The 24,841-nt window shown below is 37.0% G+C and overlaps 1 protein-coding gene and 2 long non-coding RNA genes across 7 annotated transcripts; 2 read left to right on the top strand and 1 right to left on the bottom strand.

Moving 5' to 3' along the window:
- The first annotated feature begins 8,218 nt into the window (after nt 1-8,218).
- Nucleotides 8,219-11,380, top strand: LOC114290140 (uncharacterized). Of its 5 annotated transcripts, none has more exons than XR_014339282.1 (5): nt 8,219-8,279; nt 8,890-9,012; nt 9,441-9,518; nt 9,719-9,917; nt 10,527-10,668. It is a non-coding gene; the product is annotated as an uncharacterized LOC114290140 (long non-coding RNA). The 5 variants fall into 5 exon arrangements; XR_014339279.1 differs by lacking the exon at nt 8,219-8,279 and adding an exon at nt 10,753-11,380 and having other exon boundaries at nt 8,528-9,012; nt 10,527-10,630; XR_014339280.1 differs by lacking the exon at nt 8,219-8,279 and adding an exon at nt 10,741-10,793 and having other exon boundaries at nt 8,528-9,012; nt 10,527-10,630.
- Nucleotides 11,381-12,157: 777 nt separating this feature from the next.
- LOC145798427 (uncharacterized) lies at nt 12,158-12,811 on the bottom strand. The gene is made up of 4 exons (XR_014339277.1): nt 12,675-12,811; nt 12,499-12,591; nt 12,320-12,416; nt 12,158-12,212 (listed from the first exon to the last, which is right to left on the bottom strand). It is a non-coding gene; the product is annotated as an uncharacterized LOC145798427 (long non-coding RNA).
- A 112-nt stretch (nt 12,812-12,923) lies between these two features.
- Nucleotides 12,924-15,052, top strand: LOC114282887 (putative protein phosphatase 2C 73). Its single transcript, XM_082885954.1, has 4 exons — nt 12,924-13,192; nt 13,276-13,438; nt 13,758-13,823; nt 14,603-15,052. The coding sequence occupies exons 2-4, from the start codon at nt 13,288-13,290 to the stop codon at nt 14,869-14,871; spliced, it is 486 nt and encodes a 161-aa protein (XP_082742080.1). The 5' UTR covers nt 12,924-13,192; nt 13,276-13,287; the 3' UTR covers nt 14,872-15,052.
- Nucleotides 15,053-24,841: the final 9,789 nt, after the last annotated feature.

The following is a 24,841-nucleotide window of genomic DNA, read 5'->3' as shown; positions in this document are numbered from 1 at the left end:
GTAACCGGTCAACCTTATAGCATACTGCCTCAGGCTAACCATTCTAGAATAGCAGACGGCGAACGCGGTGTCCTAGGCGCACCAATGCAAATGCAATGCAAAGAAACACATAAGTGTAGTCAAAACAAGATATCATGAGTTCGAGTTAAGTTCTCTAAATTCCCCAGCAGAGTTGCCAGAAACTGTAGACGCGCCCCCGGGAACTCCCCGAATATCCGCGCGCACGCCCGCGAGAGGGTGGCGGGGATCTCGTCTTGTTCTCTAACTTACTATAGTTCGGACTCAAATGTCACGGTTCTGAATCTAATCTTACAATGTGCGATGTAAGACCGATAAATCACCAAAGAGTCCGAATCCGGCAAATCGTTTTGGAAAACTAATTTTTAATAAAGAAGTGCCAAACATGGACTGTTTTTCCAGATATAGAGTCGCCACCTAAATATTTTATTTTTGGAGAATTTAGGAAACCCTGACTCGTGCCTGAGGCCACGTGTCCGTCATCACCAAAGTTGCCTCGGCTTGGGAACTTGGGTACGAGAGGGGAAGATCATGCAATGAGCACCCCCGCTCGCCCGATCAAAGATCGGCCTGTACTAAACATGATATTTTATTTTTGAAAACACATGTGCTCTTATTCCGGTTAATTAGCTAGAATTACTATGTGATGCACACAACAAACAAGTATAGACTAGATCGCCTAATTTGGAACAAAACATTGCATATTCGTTTGTTTAGAAATGGTTTGAACTTTGCTACTCGCAAGTAGGCTAAAACACGGATTTCAATGAATTGTTCCAATTCAAGTAATCCAACCTTCACCCACAGGCATTCAAGCAATTAATCAAGTAAGCAGTTAGCCTCATGGCAAGCATGCTTTCATGGCAATCCATAACACACATGCAGTATACTAAAGCGTAAACACTCACAGTGTACTCCGAGCCAAAATAGAGAACTAGTTAGAAATCATGCATGATCCTAGTTCATGTTAAGATGGCTAATGCAACACATGCGAATATGCGACTAAATTAGGCTCGGCTATTCTAGAATGTCATGTGAAATGCAACTTGATAACATGCTATTGAACACGTATTCAAGTAAATGTATTGAAAATAAAATGCAGTTAGTATGATGCGCCGAGCCCGGTGCATGCAATACAGATGAATGGATACACACATGCAAGCATCAGGTATGCTAAATGAAATATGCCCTAAAACTAACCATCGTAAGCGGTTAAGTAAAAGGGAGAAAGAAATGGGGATTGGAAGACATGCATCACACGTACGCACGCTTATTACAACATTACGCCCTCTCGAGGGAGGGACCGAATAAGAAGGTAACTAGCTAATCTAAGCTAATTAAACTAATTATTACATAACAAATTAATTAACTAATCCTAGTTAACTAATTATTATAAAACAAATCGAACTAACTAAAGACATTAATTATTAAAGGACAAACCAAAGCAAAAGCTAGCTATCTAAGCATGGCAGCTAAGGAAAGCAATAAAAGCAGGAGGTTCTCAGAGGGAGAAGACTGGATGCATGCTCGGTCACCTCGTTCGAAAATCCAATGCGATGCCCCAATTTGCCTCTGTTTTTATTTGTTCTCAGAAACTTGCACCAAGCTCCAGAAAGCTGAAACTCCATCATGGGAACCTGTGGGAGGGTGGCCGACCAGTTGTTGGTGTCTACAGCCATGGCCGACCACCTATCTTTGTTGAAAGTCAGAAAAAGTGGTCGGCCAGCTAGTTTTTCTGGCTGGCCGACCAGTTGTTGCTGCTGAACTGCAATTTGCTGCAACAGAGAGCAAGAAAGGGCATGGCAATGTATTTGCAAGATATGTGTGCACAACCACCCTCCCTATCATGTCATAAGCTCAAGGGCGTATAGTTCTCGACCCTCGGGCCACCAATCGCGTATTTCAATGTATGATGGCTGAGAGGCGAAGTTGCACAATTCAATATGAAAATGAATGCACAAATAAACACATAAGGCCTAAAACTCTATCATGTATGATCAAGAGCATCGGCGACTGAGAATTAAGGCACGTTTCATCATGTTAAGTATGAAACGTCCCTCGTTTCTCGTGTTTCGACTAACACTTATTCCAAACAAAATACAACACACAACATGGCATGCACGATGCGACTCAAGCATGCAAACATCTAATGCAAATGGCATGCAAACATGCAAGGGACAAGTATGCAAACAACATGCAAGGGATCAATATGCTAATCACAATGCAATGCAATACAACACAAGCATGTACAATGTAAAGAACAAGGCATACTCAATGCGAAGAATAACATGGCATACTTAATGCAATGTGACATGATCAACTTAACAAAGCTAATGACATGCAAATAATGCTAATGCATGCATGCACAATGCAATGCTACAAGGGCAACTTAGCAATGTCAGGAACATGCATACTCAATGCAAAGAAACAACTTGGCATACACAATGCAAATAACCACATGGCATGCACAATGCAATGTAAGATGGCACACTTAATGCAATGAACAATAAGCATGCGAACAACATGTAAACAAACATGCTAAATGGACTTAAACCAAAAGGGGGTAGACCTCAGTCATGCCCAAATCAGTGGCCATAATGATGAAACAAAGGCACCAAAAACATATACAAGCATGCATGCACAATTGCCTCACCAATTAGACCTAAGAGCACGACTCTCAAGGGTGCTCAAGGAGTGACAAATGTGGAAGTGTAACAACACTAAGTGCACTGAAATTAAGTAAGAAATTATGCCAAATCATTCAAACAAACACAAGTATAGCATGCGAAGGTCCTAAAGCATGAAAGCTAGCAAAGAGGACTACAAATGGGGCGTGCAATACATGGCAAATATGCATGAAACAACCATGGACAGAGCTGAAATAGGTCAAAAAAATGACCATAACATGCTAAGATGGAGGCCCAAGTACCAAGGCAAGATGGCATACATGCTAGGCCACAAACTAAGCAACAATGCACAACACTTAAAGGCATTCAAAGCATAAATGAAGTGGGAACATGCCAATGCTATAAGCTCTGAAATGAAGTATTAAATGATGCCAAATCATCTAAATAGCTCAAAGATAGCATGCATGAGTCAACAAAACACAAAGCTAGCAAGGCCAATTGCACTACAGCTATACAAAGCATGAAGCATGTGACCAAGGCAACCTAAAACAGTCCCAGAACATGTCACAATGAATCTAAAACATGCATATAAGGAAGCCAAAACAAGCTAGCATGAAGGACATAAGACATGATGCATACAAGGCAAATAAGGTGGATTACACTACACCTATTAGAACCAAGCATGGGATGACTTAACCAACAAAAATTAGAGTTATATCATGGCATAATAACCCCAAATAAGCACTGAAATGATGGCTCGCAAGCTAAGGCATGAAGGCATACACAATGACTCATGTTAAGGCATAAAGGGGCAAACCCTCCAACGCATTGAATGAGTGATAAATGCAAGTGCATGAGCATGAAACATGGACTGAAATCACATAATAAATGATGTCAAATCATTCAAATAGTCCAAGTAAAGCATGCTAGTGAACTTGATGCACAAAGCTAACAAGCTAGAATGAACCAAAGCTATACAAAGCAAGGCATGCATGGTCAAAACAACCAAAATCAGAGCTAAAGCATGTTAAAACATAGACAAAAGCTTCATGAAGTTAAGAGGAAAAGCGTGCTAGAATGGCATGTTAAAACATGATGCATGTTAGGCTATTTCAAGAAAATGCACTACAAGTGCATGGAGCATGCAAAGGGTGACCAAACCAAACCCTAACAGAGGTATGACATAGTAAAACAAGCCAAAGAACATATTGAAATGTACTCAACACAAGCTAAAATGACATGCTACTTCATGAAGCATACAAAACTAGTGTGTGTGATTTACACTACAAGTGTATAAGGCATGCAAGGTGTGACAAAACCAAGCAAAAATAGTGGCATGCCGCAGCAAAATAACCACAAATACATGCTAAGAACAAGCCAACACAAGCTTAAAACACATGCTCAAACATGAGGCATATATGGCAAGTATTTAAAATACAAGGAGAGGGGATGACCCTCTCCTATTTGGGACCCCAAAACCACCTTTCCACCACTGAAAATCCTCTGGATTTCAGTGGTAGAAAGGTCATGCAAAGGCTACAACAAGAGCCTAAATGGGTGGCTCCAAACAAGGCCTAACAAGGCCTAAAAGGGGGTAAACAACCCCAAACACAAAAGTGACCTTAAACAAGCTTTTAATGCACACAAAAACAGAACTTTTTCCAGTAGGAAGTTAGTCTCAAAACAACATGCAAAAGGGTCTAAAAGCTTAAGCAAGAATGGGGGTTTAAAAGGTTAAAGACTCACCCTTGAAGACCCTCTTCAAAACCAAAACTCCAGCAACTTTTTCCAACCAAAACCAGTCCAAAAGCTTCAAAAACAACCTCAAAGGACCTCAGCTTCAAGAGTATGGTGTTTGAGTGTGTGTTTGTGTGTAAAAGTGAGACAAAACTACACTTTTAAGGCAAAACAAGAGCAAAATGAAGAAGTATAGATACAAAACTATATGTATCACTCAAGCTCCAATTTTTTGAACCTAGAGGAGGGAGGAGATGGTTCTCTTTTATAGAGAACCAAAAGCAAAGCTTCTTGGAGAAGCTAAGGTTCAAGGAAATCCCTCCATACACGTATGGAGGATAGCTTCAGTGCCCTCCAACTGTGCCAGCTGGAGGAAAATATCTCCAAAAAGTTGGCAAAAAGCAGCCGACCACTTAAAGTGATCGGCCAGCTACTTCAAGTGGTCGGCCATGGTGGGAGATGATCAACACACTGAAAACAAGCCAGGGGTGGGGTGGTCGACCAAAAAAGATGGCTCAAAGACCTAGGAGACCAGTTGTCAGATCAGAAAACTGGCTGGCGGGAAGAAAAGTAGTCTCCAAGGAAAAAACTGGTCTCCCACCCTTGTACCACTTTCCAAACAAGGAAAACAAGGTTTGTACCAAAAACAAACCAAAACGGATGCAAAACGAAAGTTCGGGAGGCAAAGCGCGCCGCCGGAAGCCTCGAAAACTAGCTGACAAGCACCAAAAGTGGCTCACGACCACAAAAGTGGTCTCCCAAACCACAGTGGCCCTCTAGGCCAAGGAAACAAGGTGTGGTTCAAAAACCACGCCAAACGGAGAACGTTAAGCAGTCCCGAGACAAGGCACGCGGCCGAAGGCTCCGAAAATCGAAAGCTAGTCTCCAAACGGAAAAAGTGGTCTACCACTGCGAAAAGTGGTCTATGACCACAAAAGAGTGGTCCACAAGACCTCTCCCTCCCTCAGGCAAGGAAAACAAGACTTGGTCCGCAAATCGAGCCGAAACACAAAGAGTTCAGAGGCCCGGAGGCAAGGCTCTCAGCTAAAACTCCGAAACCTCAAAACGAACACGACATGCACTATCACCGAGCGCTTAATCAATGATGTCTGAGTCTTAAGGTCGGTCAAAAATTGGGTGTCTACACCTAGGATTACAGAAGGCCTCTTAACAGAATGACGTATAATAAGGGGTTGCGGAAGCAAATATAGAAAATATACAGTGTCCATAGAACTGTGTTAACGTATTTGAAACAAAAAACTTCAAATCAACTTATATATTTATATATATATATATATATATGTGTGTGTTAGGTCATAAATACATGAGTCTTACGTCACCCAAGTACATAGATAAAGCCAAAAGGGATCTTAGCCCAATATATAGATAAACAAAACAAAGCAAAAGCATTTGTAGCAAGGTTATCAAAACTAAACATTTCAAAAGGGAACCTCCCCGGGAGGCACGGTGGCTAGCTGACTCAAAACTCTAGGCAGCAGGTTAAGCCTAGTCACGCACCTGCTCACCTACATACATAATAAAAATAGTGAGCGGAAGCCCAGTGAATAATAACAGGGTAAAGGGTCTAAATGAATGATGTCCATAATAGAATCGGAAACCAGAGTTCATATCAAAAATAAATTTATGTTCATTTTCTTGTTCAACTTCGTACAGAAATTAAAGTTCATGCTTCATTATACATGGTACATCTAATAGTGTTATCATGCTTGTTAGTTCCATAAGGAACCTCCGGTACCGGGAACTTGTAATATACTTGGGCCTCGGTATTGTTACCCCCGGACGAGGGCCATGAAACCACGGTATTGTTACCCCTAGGCGAGGGCCATGAAACCACGATATTGTTACCCCCGAGCGAGGGCCATGAAACCATGGTACTATTACCCCAAAGCAAAGGCCTTGCTTGTAAACCATGGTATTGTTACCCCCGGGCAAGGGCCTTGTGCTAAGGATGCCACGAATACTTGTTAGAAATTGAACAATCATTCATTGGACAGAATTCAACATTTCATAAAACAGAGCATTCTTGTCATATCATATCATATTAGAAATTACTTAGGCGTAAATATAGCTTTACAAAGTTATTACTCACAAATGGATCCACTTGCAGAACAGACAAATCAAATAACTTATGGCGCGTGACCTACACATACATAGCAGAAACACATAATGAAACATGCACTCGGTTGGTACTTAACTTTTTTCGTTCCATACTTGGTGTGTTTCTAGGTCTTAACTTCTTATTGAGTCTTAATCACGGCCTAGGAATGCCTACGATGCAATGTGGACGTCAAAATGCACTTGAACATGTTTTACAAAACTTGCTGAGAACAGGGGTCTCGCTTGAGCGCAACTTCCTTCGCTCGAGCGGACACGCAAACTTGTGAAGGGCCACTCGAGCGCAACTTCCTTCGCTCGAGCGGTTTGTAAACTTTGAAAAAGTACTGGTTGTGTGATTTTTACGCTCGACGAATGCTCAATGGTTGCTCGAGCGTAAGACTCAAGTCCTCGCTCGAGCACAACTCTTGTCGCTCGAGCGGTCTACAAAAACATGAAACTTCTGGAATCATGGATTTTACGCTCGAGCTAACATTTGGTCACTCGAGTAGAGGTGAAAAACATAGAGTGGTTGCTCGAGCGCAGGATTAGTCGCTTGAGCGAAGAGGCAGAATCTGGGATTTCCAAATTGCTCTGCCAAGTGCAATACCCAATTCTAAAGTTGCAAATCATGCTCTTTTGGGCCAAAAGCTTGAGGAAACTTGAGGAAATACTTGTAAATAGATAAAACATGGTGAATTCTAAATCATTTCACAAAATTAAGTCCAAAAGCTTTGTCAATTGTTTTAAACTCAACCTTGAAATTGTGAAAATATATCATTATATATCATGCATGTAAAGGTGCAAGTTCAAAGCTTTCAAAACATGATCCAATGAGGTGTCTAACTCAAAAACATATTGAATTCTTTGATCAAGGCCAAAATGAGGACATGCAAGAGGAAATTCTTTGAAAACTACTTCAAATTGTGATGAAATGAGTATGCATGCATGATTTGGTTCAATTCTTTTCAATTCTAACTCAATTCTTGCATTAACCAACTTAATTCTCTAGAGTTTATGTCCCACACACTATAATTGTACAATCTAAGGGTTGAATTCTTACTTAGGCCTGTCAATGAGAGAGTTAGAAGCTTGATCCTTGTATTTCTATGTCCAATCCTTCAATTCCTAGCAAGTTCTTTAGTTGAGCTCAAATCTCTCATTTCTCTCCCTCTCTCATGTTTGTTTACTTGTGTAGGCTCAAAGTGTATTGAAATGAAGGAAAAAGGATGAGCGGAGGAACCAATGGTGCCTTATATAAGCTTGGATAATAGTGTAATTAAATTGTTGATCAAACTATCAAGTAGACATTAAATTATTCTAATTTAATCATTTCGAATCGAATTCTAATTAAACTTACCATAATGTTCTAAAAATTTCAACTAACACATAAATCAGGTCAATTTCATGATCAGATGCCGATAAAGCCTTCGATTCATAAAACAAAACAGGAATTCAAACAAATATTTCTATATCAGACAAATATGAGCACAAATAATGTGACACATATGCAATTTCTTCAGAATTTCACCTTAATTACTTATTAGGCATACTTAATCATGAATTAACGTTAATTAAAGGTCGGGGTTGTTACACAAACTATTACAAACGAGACACGAATAGTCTCACAAATCACCCTTAGATAAATTCTAAACAATCACTACAACATATAAGAGTTTTAAAGACAAAAATTTTTGATCTTTAAAAATGAAAATTTTGTTCACTACAAGAAAAGTTGCCTATGACGACGTTTGAATCAAAGACGTTTTATGAAACGCCGTGGTATATCTCAATAGCCAACACGTTTTTCAAGGCATGATGCCTGTTGATGGTCTCAATGAGCCATGTCTGTTTTACTTAACAGACACTTAACCCCATTCCAATTACCAAAGTAACACAATCTCGCATGAGCTGCTCCTCTCTCGCGATTAATATCGATCTCTCTCAATAGCTGTTCTTCATTGGACTCGAACTCGATCTTTCTCACTCTAGCTGTTCTTCATCAAACTCTGTGTGTGTGTGTGTGTGTGTGTGTGTGCGTGTGTGTGTGTGTGTGTGTCTCTCACAAATCGTAGATCTGAAATCGAACAAGAAAGTCGATCTAATCTGATCGAAATCCATACTCGATCTGATCTGATCTGATCTCTCTTGCATTTTGTTAGATTTGTTCTTGCCCTAGCTTTTCTTCATCGAACCCGAACTTGATCTCTTTCGCAAATTGTAGAGCCGAAATTGAACAAGAAAATCGATCTAATCTCATCAAAATCCAAACTCGATCTAATCTGATCTCTCACACATTTTGTTAAATCTGCTGATTAACAAGGTTTCAAGCAAGTCATTTTTATTTTGGTTTTCATTAACAAGTGTTAATAGGTGTTTCATTTCTTTGTAGGTGGCGATGAAGTGTAGAGATCGGTTACATGAACTTGTAAAGGAAGAGATAGAGAAAAAGGATTCGAGTACGGAGGAGTGGAAGATTGAGATGGAGAGTAGCTTCAATCACATGGACAATGAGGTGATTGCATGGAACGACAGATTCATTTTTTGTTCTGTCCAGATTTTTTTCTTTTCTTCCTCTTCTTCTTTGTTCTGTCCAGATTTGTCCTCCTCTTCGATTCATTTTTTTTTTCCAAATGTTTTTATTTTGTTTCTTTACAGCAAACGAAGAACAAAGACAATAATTTTTCATTTTTTTTCCAGATTTCTGTTCTGTCCAGATTTTTTTTTGTTCTGTCCAGATTTCTGTTTCCTCTTTTTTCATTTTTTTTTTCCAGATTTTTGTACTCCTCATTGGCAGCAAACCAAGAACAAATTGATCTTATCCAGATTTGTTTTTCATTCTAGATTTCTGTTTTGTCCAGATTTCTTCTTCCTTTTTCCTGAACTCCATTTTTTTTTTGCTGATATATATATTTTATTTTTTTATATTTTTTTTCCCTACAGCCACTGGAATTTCATGCAACTTGCGTCTAGAGCCTTTATTTGTAATCATCTTTAAAAAAAAAAAAAAGAAAAAAAAAGGTAATGTAAAATGACCCCTGTTCTTTGACTGTGCCCTCTTTTTACTGTTGTAGACTGTAGTAGAAACATAAAAATGATATATTTTAAGAAGAAACATAAAATAAAAAAACTGATATATTTTTATATTTCTTGTGTTTAGTGAACATTTGTTAGATTTTTTCATAAATTTTTTCATTGTGTGACTATGACTGCATTGTTAGCTAAGGTTGCGGCCATGGCACTTGCTCAGCACCCAGTTATGAATACTACATGTAAAGATGGGAAGAGTTTTACTTATAATAGCAGTATAAATATTGCAGTTGCTGTGGCAATTAATGGTGGGTTGATAACCCCTGTTCTTCCAAGGTGGTTTGGTGGAATCCTTTCATGTATTCACATTTCTTCCTTGTAATTGAAAAGGTAAAGTTTTCTCCATAGCATACATAAGAAAAATGTTGCATATAGGGATTTAATTGATTTTTAGTAAACCGCACTAGTTAAGCATAATTAGATTTGGTTTTCTTAAAAGGTTGTTATAGTTTTATACTGAAATGTTATTTATTTTCATGTATTCACATCATTTGCAATAATTTTTGTTCTTTTAGCCTTATATTAAAAGGAGAGATCGACGTAATTATGTCAAAATTGTAGCGTTTGTTGTGTTTTCTCTAAACTTAAGGGGGAGGTCAGTGTACTTTATCCTATTATTGAACATCCTCATAATTTATATCAAACTATCTTGTAGCCCTTGATTTGTCCATTTTCATCTTGTAATTTATCCTATTATTGATTTGTCCATTTTCATCTTGTGCCTTATGATGTTTTACCAACCCATGGCTGTAAGTTTGGCACTGGCAAATTTGGCTAATTTATATGATGACTCAATTACTTGCACTGTTATCCATATAACCTTTGTTTATGTTGTTGAAGAAATTATTTATAATCGGTATTTCTGATATGTTCTAGAGTTTCTTGGCCTCTTGGACCTTTTCATGTATTATATTATTGAACTTTGTTATGTGGCTGCAGGGTGAACCAAGTTTCCATCTATTTGGTTTTATAATGTGTCATGGTGCTACAGCTGCAAGGGCATTAAAGTCTCTGCTTCAAGGCATTTTGCTGTCCTCAGAAGGGTAATTAACTATTTGTCTCTATAACAAAATTGTAAATATTTTGGGTCCTTTATTTTTGTTATAGATTATTTGTCTGCTTCCATTATTGAAAACCCACACTATTATCTTAGTTTCTTTTCCAGGGAAAAACTAAATTCTATGAACCTTCTGTTATACATGGCACCAATGGCTGTTTAGTTCTTAATTCCTGCTACATTGTTGATGGAGGAAAACATGGTTGGGATCATAATAGCTCTTGCCAGAGATGATATCAAAATAATCTTTTATTTACTCTTCAATTCTGCCTTGGCATATTGTGTGAACTTGACCAATTTCTTGGTCACCAAACACACCAATGCTCTGACTCTCCAGGTCTGTCCCTTCGTTCTAACATAGCTTCTTTCCTGTTTTAGTTTGGCATCAATGATATCTTAAAAGAACTGGGGACTCGTTATTTGTTATTGAAATATAAAGAAGAGGATTTTTTCTACATGATGATCGAGGATATGATTATTAATTAAGGTTTTAACATAAAAATCATTAAGGAAAAACTGTAAGGTTTAACATTGATAATTCCTTGTAATATGTTAGTTCTTCAATTTGGTCCTACATCTAATTGTTTTCAGAGCATCATTTGTGACATGGTCTTGTGTCATGACATAGAGTTGTGTTTTGCATGGTAAATTCTTTAGAACTGTGAGTACTTTGTTGGAACACTAGCTCCCGTCTTGCCATTTTTCTCCCTGAAGAACAGTTTACTAGCATGATGCTTAACTCATAAATCATTCTTTTTGTTGCATGATGCATAACTCAAAATTGCAGGATTGAGGAAAATAAATATATATAAGAACTCATCATCTGTGGGGCACTTCTGTGAGAAAGTATCTAAGCTATACCCAAAACACTAAAAATCGCTGGATGGTTACCAAAAACTGCTCTAATCTGGCTTCTTGTTGAGTATTCAAATCAAGCTTCTTCCTCTATTTTGTCAGGGTATGCCGCCTCCACCCTAGGTTCATGCTTACTCCTGATAGGTTAGTCTTTTGTGATGTCATAATCTTTTCTCTTACGGAAAACATTATTTTGCAAGGTTGAGAAAGAAATAGAAGAGAGAAGAAAGATCTCCTTTCACAAGGTTAGAATATCCGTGGCACCCCCAGTCAGTTTTCAGGACATCGTTGCTTCCCACAGAGACTCTGAAGAGGTTGGTCTTATCCTTTTCCTTTCCTTGAATGAAGAATAGCAGAATGATAGTGTGAGGAAAAACAACTGTGCGTTTTTGGTCATAATGTTCAGGATATTGTGCAGGATATTGTGGGGTGTCAGTTGCTTACAGAGGCAGTTAAGAAGGTGCAAATTCAGGTAAATTGGTCATAATGTTCATGCAATTACTCATATTGGCATTTTTTCATTGACAAACTAATTCCCTGCAAGTTTGCATCCTTTTGTTATCTATCCTTTCTCCTTTAGCACTGTAGGTTCTGTGACATAACCGTACACTTTAGATAACTATTGCATTGAATTTATGTACCAGTTTATTTGCTTGAATTTGATTTGTCCCGGCCTTCTTTGCATGCTTTTTCTCCCCCAACTTCATGTAAAACTAAGATGAAAGAGGAAAACAGACAAATGAACAAGTCACAGCCATGATTCTTTTCCTTTTCTTTTTTTTTTTTAAATAAAAATTAATAAAACAGCATGAGTTCTTGCCTCTTTCCTCCTTTCTGCCCGTTCCTCACTTTTGAAATTGAACACAGCCAAGCTTTGTTTCATGCCTGACTTAGTTGAATTCTCAACCTGCTTGGGCCTGCACAACAGTAACTCTATGTCAAACCTCAGAAGGTCAAAACATCCAAGTAATGAAGCATTGCATATGATGTTTCATAAACCTGTTTGCATTCTGACGTGCTTTAGGAACAAGCTTCTCTGAGGCAGAAGGCTTAGGTTCATGAACAACCTTTTTTGTCTTCAATTCCTTTTCACTGCTAATGAGAAGTATTTTTTAGCAGCATACCCATTGCAGATATAGATTTTCCTTGTGCAGAAATTCGAAAGGAATAAATACCTTCTGTTATCATGAATAACTTTTGACTTTGAACTCTTAGGATCCTGTTAAGAATACCAGCCAATAACATGAGGGAAGAACAAATGAACAATATTCCAAAATAAGGGAATGCTACTTAAAAATATCAATGAAACAAAAACAAAAAAACAAAATGCATAATTGTCATTTTAAGAACATTAACTTGGGCCAGGGCAACATCCTATTGGAACCATTACTTCGGTATATTCTTTGTGCACATCCTGGCATGGCTCCCACAACCCCAAATTTGGTTACTTCTTGTACTTTTTTACTTCGGGAGAAACTACTTCATTTATTTTATATTACAGCTTGCAATCCAAATTAACTTGCAATTGTACAAAGTGTGTTTGTCTGTATGAGTGGATAATGACTGACAAATGACATATTTCTTTGTTCTAAATGAACCCAGAACCGCAAGTGCAGCAAATGGCCCAGAAGGACAAATGACAATATTCGGTTGTGGCAAAGTAAATGTCTATGATGATGTGCCAGCTGAGAAGGTATTGAAGCTTTTCCTTCTGAGTAAATTCCCTGAGCTTATTCTGATGGTATTCTAGGCCTCTAATGTGACCAAAATGTTTAGGCATGAGTACTAATGCAGCTTGCTGCAAGCCCACTCCAATTGCCTCTAGAAGTTCCATTTGAAGGAACTACGGCAAGACGACCTTTGCTGTGCCATTTACAGGCTGCAACTGTTAAAGTAGGCCCAGATGCTCTTGTTGTAATATTGCCAACCTCACAAGCAGGTAATTTAGAATACATTAAGAATGCTCTCCCTTTGTTTTATTTCATAGATTATTGAACTTCTAGCTTGGAATGTCTTTAAGGATTGTGTCCATTCTCCTTTGAGCCACTTGTCTAATAGGCATTCTTGGTGCCTGGATGGCAAAAAACTTGGCTAACACAAGCAGAGCACATTGTTTGCCTTCAATAAATGGCCTGTTTTTACTTGCCAATGATAATGGCATGGAAGCATACACAGCATATTTGTAAACTGTTATATGTTGTGGTTAATAGTTGTGCTTATGCTCAGTATTAATTTGTTATCTTGTTCTGGCTTTATAGTGAACATGACTGACAACTGTCAGCTGCAAAGGGAGGAAAGCGCCATATTTCATGAAGACAACCCTGGTAAATGCTTCTACCAGATTATAATTGCTTCATTGGGTTATATATAAATAGGAACAACAGATCACTATTTTTGGCATCGTTATCCTTTGTTCGGTTGCTTAGAAAATGGAGGAAAAAGAAAAGAAAATGTAAAGTAAGTTCTGGGTCTTTTGCGGCTGCCACAGGCAATGGTCTTTTTATTATTTTCTTAATTTCCTCTGCTTTTCGTGATTTCCATTATGGAATGGTTGTTTAGTTTCTTTCTGATTCATAATGTTTGTTTTTATTTTTGAAAAATTTCAGATTCTTAGCTTTCTCTACTTCTATTTGGGTATTATTTGTAGACTTAGTTTTACCCTCTGTTCGGTTGCTTAGAAAATGGAGACAAAAAATTAAAGAAAATTCTGGATCCTCTGTTATCTAAATGGTCATATATATATAATATATATATAATTGGGAAGTTTAAGATTCGGATTATTGCATTTTTTTTTTCTTCATTTCTGTCAGTTCATTTTCTGAGCTACCAAACAAGTGTTACTTACATGTAATGTTGTAATTCCATGTAAGATTGAATATTTTCTGATTTCCGTTTACTTAAGCATGTTTTTTTTCGTCTCTTCCAGATTCATCCTAAATTTTTGTATCCATTTTTAATAATTCACAGATTCTTTTAGCTTTCTCACTCATGTAACATCTTTTACTCAGCTAACTATAACACAATTCAATTGTATATCTATATTTGTTTGTTAAGAATTTTGAATCTGCAATCAACAAGAACTTATGGGAATTGAATTCTGCAGAGAGGCTGGTTGAAATGGGTCATTTTTCATCCTTGTTCAATGGACTGGCGCAGTCATTTTCGATCAAGAACGGGCGGAATTCTGGGTATTGTGGCGAACGTGAATCTGCAGAATCAATGGTGAAAGAATCAAAGAAGAACGAGTTGATATTGCGGTCTTCGGGGACTGTTCATGTCAATGGGTCGAACAATTTTGCATCTGTTTTCTCCAAAAGAGGAGAGAAAGGAGTGAACCAAGATTGCTTTATTGTGTGGGAGGTAGGTTTTTAGACAATTTTGCTTGTTAGGATCTTAATTTTAGTCTTTTTTTGGTCATTAAAAAACAGCTTTTATAGGATTTTGCAAGTTTTCATTTGTTTTTGTGTTATTTAGATTTTAATGTTTCTTTTATTTTCTCCTTTCTGGATTCTTGGATATTTTAATAAATTTATAACTTTTCTTTATTCTCAAATTTTTCTTTTGATGGAAAGAGGCAAATAAAAATGAACATCGTTAAGGTGTCAAACAACTCATTGCTTTGGTATGTTTTGTAGAGTTTGTGTATTTTGGTGCATTTCAGTATGTTCTGATGGGAACATTGGAATTTCAGTATTCCACTATTGTTTTTGTCCATTTTGGTGGAAAAGAAACAAATTTTGAATGGGAGTTATTATTTTATGTTAATGTTGAAAAAAACTAGAAAACCACTAGATGTTGATTTGTGATTATGTATCAATTTTCAGCAGAATATAACAATCCCAATCAAACAATCAAGACAAAGAGACACAACAATTTTAACGTGGAAAAAACCACAATTGGACACCTCCAACTGTGATCAAAAAAACCACGGGCAACAGCCACAAGAACAATCCACTAAGAAGATTTAAAGGAATTACACAGGTATACTCTCAATTACCTAGCGAATCCACAACGCCTAATTGAACCAACCTTTATGTGCCTCTTCCAACCCCATCTTCACCACGGAATTGTCTTTCTGATGAGCCACTCCGGATTCCACCAAAGCTTCAGGCTCGAATTCTTCAGAATCCACAACTGAAGAATAACTCTCTCTTTTGTGTATAACGAACAAACCTTTGATGTACTCTCTTTAGATCATGAGTTGAATACTCAATAAAAACATCAAAGAAAACTCCCAAAGTATCCCCAGATATAAACCCTAGAAACCAAAAAGAAGATCTGGAGAAGTTATCCTCAAAATCTGACCCAACACGCGAATTTATAGAATCTGTCCCGCGATCTCCGCTCGAGCTCAAAACAGCCCGCTCGAGCGGACTGACCAAAAACTACGTGCGAACAAACTGAGATGCGCTCGAGCGTAGGAGAATCCGCTCGAGCGTAAAATCACACATTCCAGTATTTTTACAGGCGACTGCAGAGATGCTGAGAGCTTCCAATTCCCGCTCGAGCGTCCCTTTCCCCGCTCGAGCGGGAAGACCAAAACTGGAAAAACTGGAAAAATATAACATGCTCGGACAGGCAACTTTGAATGCATTTTTGCATTTTGCTTCGGGGGCGCTGCCCCTCAACCCCGCCGTGGCGCTGCCCCGGACCCGCCAAGGGGCGCTGCCCCCTGGACCCCCGCGAGCTGACCGGGCAGCTCGATCCCCGTCATAATCAGCGAAGTGGCAATCTTGAAAGCTTTATCAACACAAACTTCTCTGAAAGGCTTGATTCGGGTTGGATTCGCATCTAAACACTCAAAGTCTCACTGAAATAAAAAAGCGAATAAAATTACAACTCAAAGGAGTTTTGTCAAACGGGATTGCCAAGAAATAAAACCTAACAATCTCCCCCTTTGGCAATGCCGTGACAAAACACACCTAACAAATAAAATCCTAAACACCCCAACCCATTACAGTCAACAAAAGCCAACTTCTTTTTCAAGATTAAGATCTGCAAAACAGTTATTAGTGCCACAATCTCCAAAACAACTATTAGTCCCACAAGAGTATATAAAAAAGCAAGAGACATATGACACGATTATCTTGAAACATGAGATGGAAAACATGAATAGATGAAAACTAAGACTCATGAACAACTGCTCTCAAACAACAAAAGTAAGATCATAAACCACACAAGCAATGATATGACGATGTAAATACCATGAACATACAAGACGGGCAAATAGGGCATAGCAATATGCAAAACAAATAGCCAATCTCCCTTACCAAAACATATCAAAATGAACCAAACTCCCCCTCACTAAAAGCAACCACAAACACTGAAAACAGTGAACAAGAAGAAAACAACAAAAAATAATATGGTGGAGCAAGCAAGGAATTTCAGATTAGTACCTTAAAACACATAAGATTATCCAAGAAGCACCATTACTAGTAAACACAATGGGCACAGTCTGTAGAAAATTCCTCATGAAAGAAAGTGATGCATTATGTGAAAAGCATAGATCCCATGATAAAAAGTGTGTGTGTGACTCTTGGAGTTCGACAAACACTAGATTCAATCCTAGTAGTGATATGAAAGCCGGACCTCCGACAAGAGAATCTTAAGCACGCCAAAGGAAAGTCAAACCACTAGGAATCAAGGGGTATTTGGTGAGTAAAGGCGGAGGCTCCCCCTCAATCAATGAATCTTTTCCTTTTTTTTTTCTTTCTTTTGCACATTTTTTTCTTTCTTTTGCATATTTTGTCTTCTTCTCTTTCTTTTTCTTTTTCTTTTTCTTCTTCTTTTTCTTTTGCACAATCATTGGTGGCTGACACGCTCAAGAGTATGGAAACCGAACCAGAGAAGCATGGATATAATAAGGATGGCCTGGTTGGTGACTCTGAGGTAGCCTTTTCCTCATGGCTAGACTGCAAAGAATTAAGGGGAAAGCCATGGAGGTGCAAAAAAGATGGTAGGTGGTTAAGAGACTCAACATCACCCATGATATGCTAGTATAGGTCAATTCCTCTAGAAACGCAAAAGATCAATGACAGAAGTCCATAAAAAAATAATCACTAGGGCGGAAGACTCCAGAATTTGCTAATCCAAGAATGTGTACAGAATGAGACATACTAATCAAAGAGCACACACTCCAAAATGAGTAATGATCACAGAAAGCACACATATATTAACATGTAATGGATTTTCTCATCAATTCCAATATGTACCAAGGACCACTCAAAAATTTCAAGCTTGCAAAACCATACTAAGAATATCTTTTTGGAATTTTTTTTTTTTTTTCAATTTTTTTTCTTAACCAAAGCAAGACAAAAAACAAACAAGCACACATTAAAAGACCCGAAAAAAAACACACAAAAACCTATAAACTAAAACGACCAAAAAAATTACTACAAGTCAACTTTTCTCACCCAAATCTTTTTGGTCTTAACAAAATCAGGTCTAGCGGTCTTGGTAAGTGTCGTGGTGTAGTGAACACCCGCATGAATCTTGGTATTCCGCCTAGACATGTAAATCGAATTTCTACCCTTTTGAGGCACTCTCCCATGCAACTTATAACAATAAGGGCGAATATGACCATGCATACCACAATGATGACAAATAAACACAGGGTGTACCTTCTTTTCTTTTACCTTACCAACTCTAGGAAGTTTGAGAAGTCCATCCTTTTGTTGGATTTTTTGTTCTCCCTTTCCTTGAGTTCTTGTATCATGAGATGTTGAAGCACTCTGTTTTTGCTCTTTCTTACCACCAAAGCCAATGCCACTCTTGTCACAACTCATTTGTTGAGACCTAATGATATCCTCCAAAGTCTTTGATCCTATGTTCCAAAGACCAATGGTAGCCATAGCACACTTGAGCTCTTTCTCTTTCTTGATCATTAGTTCTTCCAAAGCAACTTGTGACATCTCGAGAGATTCAATCTTTTCTTTATACACGGCATGGGTTTGCAGCAGCTCATTCCTCTCTGTCTCACAAGTCAACAATTTTGCACAAAGAACTTGTTGATCATCAGCTACCTTGATGGCATTAATCCTGGCCTCGGAAATCTCCTCCTTAAGTTTGACATTCTCACATTCACATGCTTTGAGTTTCTTTGTGAGTTTGTCATTCAATTTGAATAACTTAAGAGACTCCTTATACAACTTTTCATAAGCTTGCTCAAGCTCTTCATGATCGCTTTCCGAGGATTCATCATCAGTGCTATTCTCAACTGACCTCTTTGGAGAATCGGTTTGTCCTTCAGCTTCAGAAGCCGCCATGAAAGCAAGAAATTGTTTATGACCCTCTTCGCCTTGACCTTCATTGTCACTTTCATCTTCATCAGATTCAGATTCATCATCCCAAGTGATGGCAAGGGCTTTCTTCTTCTTCAAACGAGTGGGGCATTCTTGAGCAAAATGGCCAAATCCTTGGCATTCATAGCATTGGAGTCTTTCAGAGTTTCCTTGTATCTTTCCTTTCTCCTTCTTGGCTATAGAATTAATTTTGAGTTTATCTTTGCCTTTAGATTTATGAGAATGAGTAGATTCCAAAAGATTAGGATTCTTTTTCAAAAAAGATTTTTTAAATTGTTTAACAAAAGCAGCCATAATCTTGGAGTCTATATCACAATCCTCATCAGAATCCTCTCTAACTTTATGAGCACTACTAAAAGCAATATCTTTTTGTTTTTGTTTGAAATTCCTGTGTGCCTCATAAGTTTGGAGATTTCCAACCAACTGATCCAGCTTGAGGTTGTCAACATCTTGAGCCTCCTCAATAGCCGTAACTTTTGGTTGGAACCGATCGGGCAAGGATCTCAAAATTTTTCCCACAACTTTGGATTCTGGAATTTTTTCACCTAAATTGAAGCTGGAATTTACAATGTCACTCAACTTCGCATAAAATTCATCAAAGGTCTCACTATCTTTCATTGAAAGGTTTTCGAAACTAGATGTGAGCCTTTGAAGTTTTGAGCGTTTAACAGAAGGAGTGCCCTCATGAATAGTTTGTAAGATATCCCAAGCCTCTTTTGCGACTTCACAATTACAAATACGACTAAATTCTTCAGGTGTGACAGCGCAAAAGAGAGAATTGATAGCTTTACTATTCCAGCTACTATTTTGGTAATCAGTTGTGTCCCACTGATCAATTGGTTTGGGGATTGTAACTCCATCAACAGTAATTGTTGGTTCAGTCCACCCATTCATGACGGATTGCCAAACTTTTTCATCAATAGATTTTAAAAAAGATCTCATCCGAGCTTTCCAAAAAGGATAATTGGATCCGTCAAGTAGGGGTGGTCGAACCATAGAATTTCCTTCACGAATTGTATCCATTATCACAAATCAAACAAGATCTCGTTCTAAAAGAAAATATTTTTTTTTTTTTTTTTTAAAAAAAATAGAACGACCTGCTCTGATACCAATTGAAAAAAACTAGAAAACCACTAGATGTTGATTTGTGATTATGTATCAATTTTCAGCAGAATATAACAATCCCAATCAAACAATCAAGACAAAGAGACACAACAATTTTAACGTGGAAAAAACCACAATTGGACACCTCCAACTGTGATCAAAAAAACCACGGGCAACAGCCACAAGAACAATCCACTAAGAAGATTTAAAGGAATTACACAGGTATACTCTCAATTACCTAGCGAATCCACAACGCCTAATTGAACCAACCTTTATGTGCCTCTTCCAACCCCATCTTCACCACGGAATTGTCTTTCTGATGAGCCACTCCGGATTCCACCAAAGCTTCAGGCTCGAATTCTTCAGAATCCACAACTGAAGAATAACTCTCTCTTTTGTGTATAACGAACAAACCTTTGATGTACTCTCTTTAGATCATGAGTTGAATACTCAATAAAAACATCAAAGAAAACTACGTGCGAACAAACTAAGATGCGCTCGAGCGTAGGAGAATCCGCTCGAGCGTAAAATCACACATTCCAGTATTTTTACAGGCGACTGCAGAGATGCTGAGAGCTTCCAATCCCCGCTCGAGCGTCCCTTTCCCCGCTCGAGCGGGAAGACCAAAAGTGGAAAAACTGGAAAAATATAACATGCTCGGACAGGCAACTTTGAATGCATTTTTGCATTTTGCTTCGGGGGCGCTGCCCCTCAACCCCGCCGTGGCGCTGCCCCGGACCCGCCAAGGGGCGCTGCCCCCTGGACCCCCGCGAGCTGACCGGGCAGCTCGATCCCCGTCATAATCAGCGAAGTGGCAATCTTGAAAGCTTTATCAACACAAACTTCTCTGAAAGGCTTGATTCGGGTTGGATTCGCATCTAAACACTCAAAGTCTCACTGAAATAAAAAAGCGAATAAAATTACAACTCAAAGGAGTTTTGTCAAACGGGATTGCCAAGAAATAAAACCTAACAAATGTTATTACAGGTATTTTTAATTCAATCAAATAAAATTAGCACAATTTCAAAAAAAAAAAAAAAAAGTGGGATATGACGGCGTTTTTCCAAAACGTCGTTAAATATCGTCAGTGACGTCAGCATGTGTTTAGGAGGACATTTGGTGGCGTTTTTAAAAACGCCGCATAAACTAATATGACGACGTTTTCAAAACGCCACAAAGTTATAGCGACGGCCGCGTCCTCGGCGTTTGGTTCTAAGCGTCAGAAAAGGAATTAGCGGCGTTTTTGACACTTATAGCGGCGTTTTTTAAACGCCACTAAAAATCTGTTTTCCAGCAGTGGTTGCAAAAGACATTTAGAAACCAATTTCTATTGGCATGAGGATGGTCGCTAAAAGACTGTTCCGAAAAGTCAAAAATATGATTTTTAGTGACAAAATTTTAAAAATATCACTAATAAATAGACTTTTAAGGACAAAATAAGCTTTGTATACTACACAACAAGCTTGTAAATCAAGAACTAAAAGCCACCGACAGCTGCTGCACACATCCGAAGAATAACAATACAAAATCGATATTGTTAATTTTTAGACTTTTTATCAAAATTTTAGTTGTTACTAAACAGATTAAAAAAAGTATTTATTGAGCTCCAAAAATTAAATACAATATATTTATATAAATATATTATAATTAACACTAAACCCAAAAAAAAAATATCCTTTTAATAAACTAAGTGGATCCCATACTCCACTAAAGAAGTATACCCAATATTTTTTTTCTTTAAACTCTCACCTTTTTATATTTTTTTTATTACAATTTTATCTCATTAATTTAGTTCCTATTACTAATTTCTCAAACTTTATTCCTAACATTATCTACTCCCACCAACTAGCTTTGACTACCACACTTCTTAGCTTTGGCCAGTCACTATAGACGTAATCAAATACTCTTTGTAATTAAAATAAAAATTATAATAAATTATATCTAACACTACAATGATTCATAAAATTAAAGCAATATCCTGTATGGATTGACTTGAAAAAAAAAAAAAAAAGAAAGAAAAGAAAAGTAGTGTCTCACGTTATTCTCACTAGGCCAACCCCTTTATGTGTCACCACAATATTTGTAGAAATCATATTTATTATGTGATGTATCACCACAATATTAATAAAAATATAAATGGTAAGACATATTCGGGTATCCCCAATGCTATAATGTTAAAATAGATGGTCCTAGTTAAATTTTGATATTATTATAGTATCAAAATGTAGGGTTGAGTAAGGAATCCGTAATCCGATCCAGTTCAATCTAATTTGATAGGTTTGGATTGATTTTTTGAATCCGTGGTTCGGTTTCAAATTGAAAAATTAAAAATTCGTAGTCTACGAATTGGTTCCGGATTGAACCCCACGGTTCTGGATTGGAACCGATCCAGGTCGTATACAAATAGCCTATATTTATATTATACACCCTCCCGCATATTATCTTTTCTTCTTCCATACAAAACCTAAACCCAAACCTAAACCCGCATAATATTTTCTTTTATTACTTTTATTTGTTGATTTTTAGTTTTAATTTGTAATTGTCTAAATACTTATGTAAAATCAGTTTTCTTATGATTGTTTAAATTCTAGAACAGTATATCATTATTATAAAAAGACATGTTGCTATTGTAGTACTAATATGATGCTATTTATGTTTTTATGAAATTAAAATGTTCTATATTTTTTTTTTGTTATTTAATTATGTGAATCCGTGGTCCTAAACCGATCCAATCCATATTTAAATGGATTGGTTCAGATTGGTTCCATGATTTAAACGAATTGGATTAGTTCCAATATTTCAAGAACCATAGATAACGGATTGGTCCTAGTTTTATCCCAATCCGAACCAATCCGGGCCATGTTCACCCCTATCAAAATGTTAAATTTTAGGCTTCGTTTGGAAAGTAGATTGACTTTTTGACTATTTTAGTCCTGGACTAAAAAGTCTTATTTGGGTTGGGTTGGGTTTTTTAGTTTTTTTTTACTTTTGTGAGAAAAAAAAATGAAATAATTATGATTTAGATATGACATGTTATCTTATTGACTTTTTAGCATATTTTATCTTTTTACAACTATTTTAACTTGGTAGTTTCATGCCAAACAAGGGCTTAGTAATATGACTTCAATGGTGTACTAGTTATTTCTTTTATTTTTTTCAAATACACAAAAAAAAATAATAAAATTAAAATGCCATTCACTTTGCTTGTTTTTGGTTTTCCAAAAACACTTTTCAGAAAATTCTACTTTCTTGTTTTTCGTATTTTTTTATTTTTACTGAATTTTTTTAATATTTTAAACAAATTTTTTTTAAAAATATTTAGACACCCCTAACATAAATACACATAAAAAGTATAATTTTGTGAAATTTTTTTTTTAAAAATTCACTAAATACAAATAGCCTATATTTATATTGATTAAATTGTTGGAGTTTCCTCGGGTGTATCATGTATGTGTATATATATACCTATATAGTGTTGTAGTGTGTATGTGAATTTCCTATTGTTTTTCTAGTGATAATTGAGTTTCCATCTACAATGGGATTTTGCTAAATACTGAAATGTTGTCCATTGCTTTTCTGCTGAAGATTGGCATTTGAGTTTCATCTGCTGACTTCTCAGATAAAGGGAACATAATTTCAAAGCAAACATTTTTAGTTCATAATAGCTGCTCTCTCAAGGTGCATTCAGTGGCAACTTTGAGAGTGAAATTACTTTCATGGACAAAACAGGAACATGAACTAGAAATTGGAAGGGTTGGGCTTGCTCAAGTTCAAATATGAACTTAGAAGCCTGTGTAGCTGATTCCATTTAAATAATCTGAACTATTTATTTTGTAAGATTCTTAGTATATATCGGTCATGAAAAAAATTAAGTTTATTTGATAATCGTAACTTTTCATTTTATAGTGTCTCTAAAAAATGAATGGTTTGTTTGAAAAAACATACTTGTCTATTTTTTTTAGAGATAAACGTCATAAAATGAAATAGTTATGATTACTGGATCGATTTAATTTTTTTTTCATGGATAATATACAAAGAGAACCTTACAAAATAAACGATTCAAATTATTAAAACACATGGCCCTCAAGTTCTCTAAAAAAGCCCAATCTACAATAATGATTCATCCCACTAAAAACATTACCACTAATAGCACTAATGTATTAAAAAAGTAAAAAAAAAAAAAAAAAAATACAACTCCAAGAACAAAACATCACATCATTAATGGCGGGACCCACTGCCACCTCATTAGTGGGAGCACTAATTAGTGCTCCCAAGCATTTTTCTTCTTTTTATGCACGTGTCATAACTGCTAGAAAATTGTAAGCCAGTTGAAGCAGCCACCTGCAAAATCGCAGGCATTGTTTAGCAAGCATGCCAAATTTATATGCACAAATATATACGTTTTACCTTAGAAAATGATGTCACATGACAAGTTTCACCTGCTTTTTATTTTTATTATGTATCATATGATTCATTATATTTACGAAATAATAGAAACCCACCATCATGACATTTGTTGTGTGAATCCGAAGATGACATTTGTTGTGTGAATTCGAAGTGAATAGAAAAATATTTGGTGGCCCGAAAATATGTGACTCGAATGGCTCAAAAATGACAAAACAATATCGTTTTACACCCAAAACAATGTCATTTTAGGTGTTTCGAGCCATTCGAGCCACATATTTTGGAACCACCAACCAATGCTGGAAGTGAATAACTGGTAAAATTCATCTTAGCTGATCCCGAGACAACACATTTTCTAGGTCAAGTGTTACTGTGCTCTTGGCAACTCTAAATTATATCATTTTTGAACTGCAATTTTGCTTCATTGTGAGCATATGTGTATATATATATGGCATGCCTCCAGGTGGTTTTAACAGCAAAGGGTTTATTATGAATCAAAAAAAAGAAAAGCACAATACAAGGCAAAATAAGGG

This window comes from Camellia sinensis, chromosome 8, assembly GCF_055761805.1.
Source record: "Camellia sinensis isolate YWXY chromosome 8, ASM5576180v1, whole genome shotgun sequence".
NCBI lineage: Eukaryota > Viridiplantae > Streptophyta > Magnoliopsida > Ericales > Theaceae > Camellia > Camellia sinensis.
Note: the sequence above shows the minus strand (reverse complement) of the source record. Positions and strands in the feature narration are given on the sequence as shown.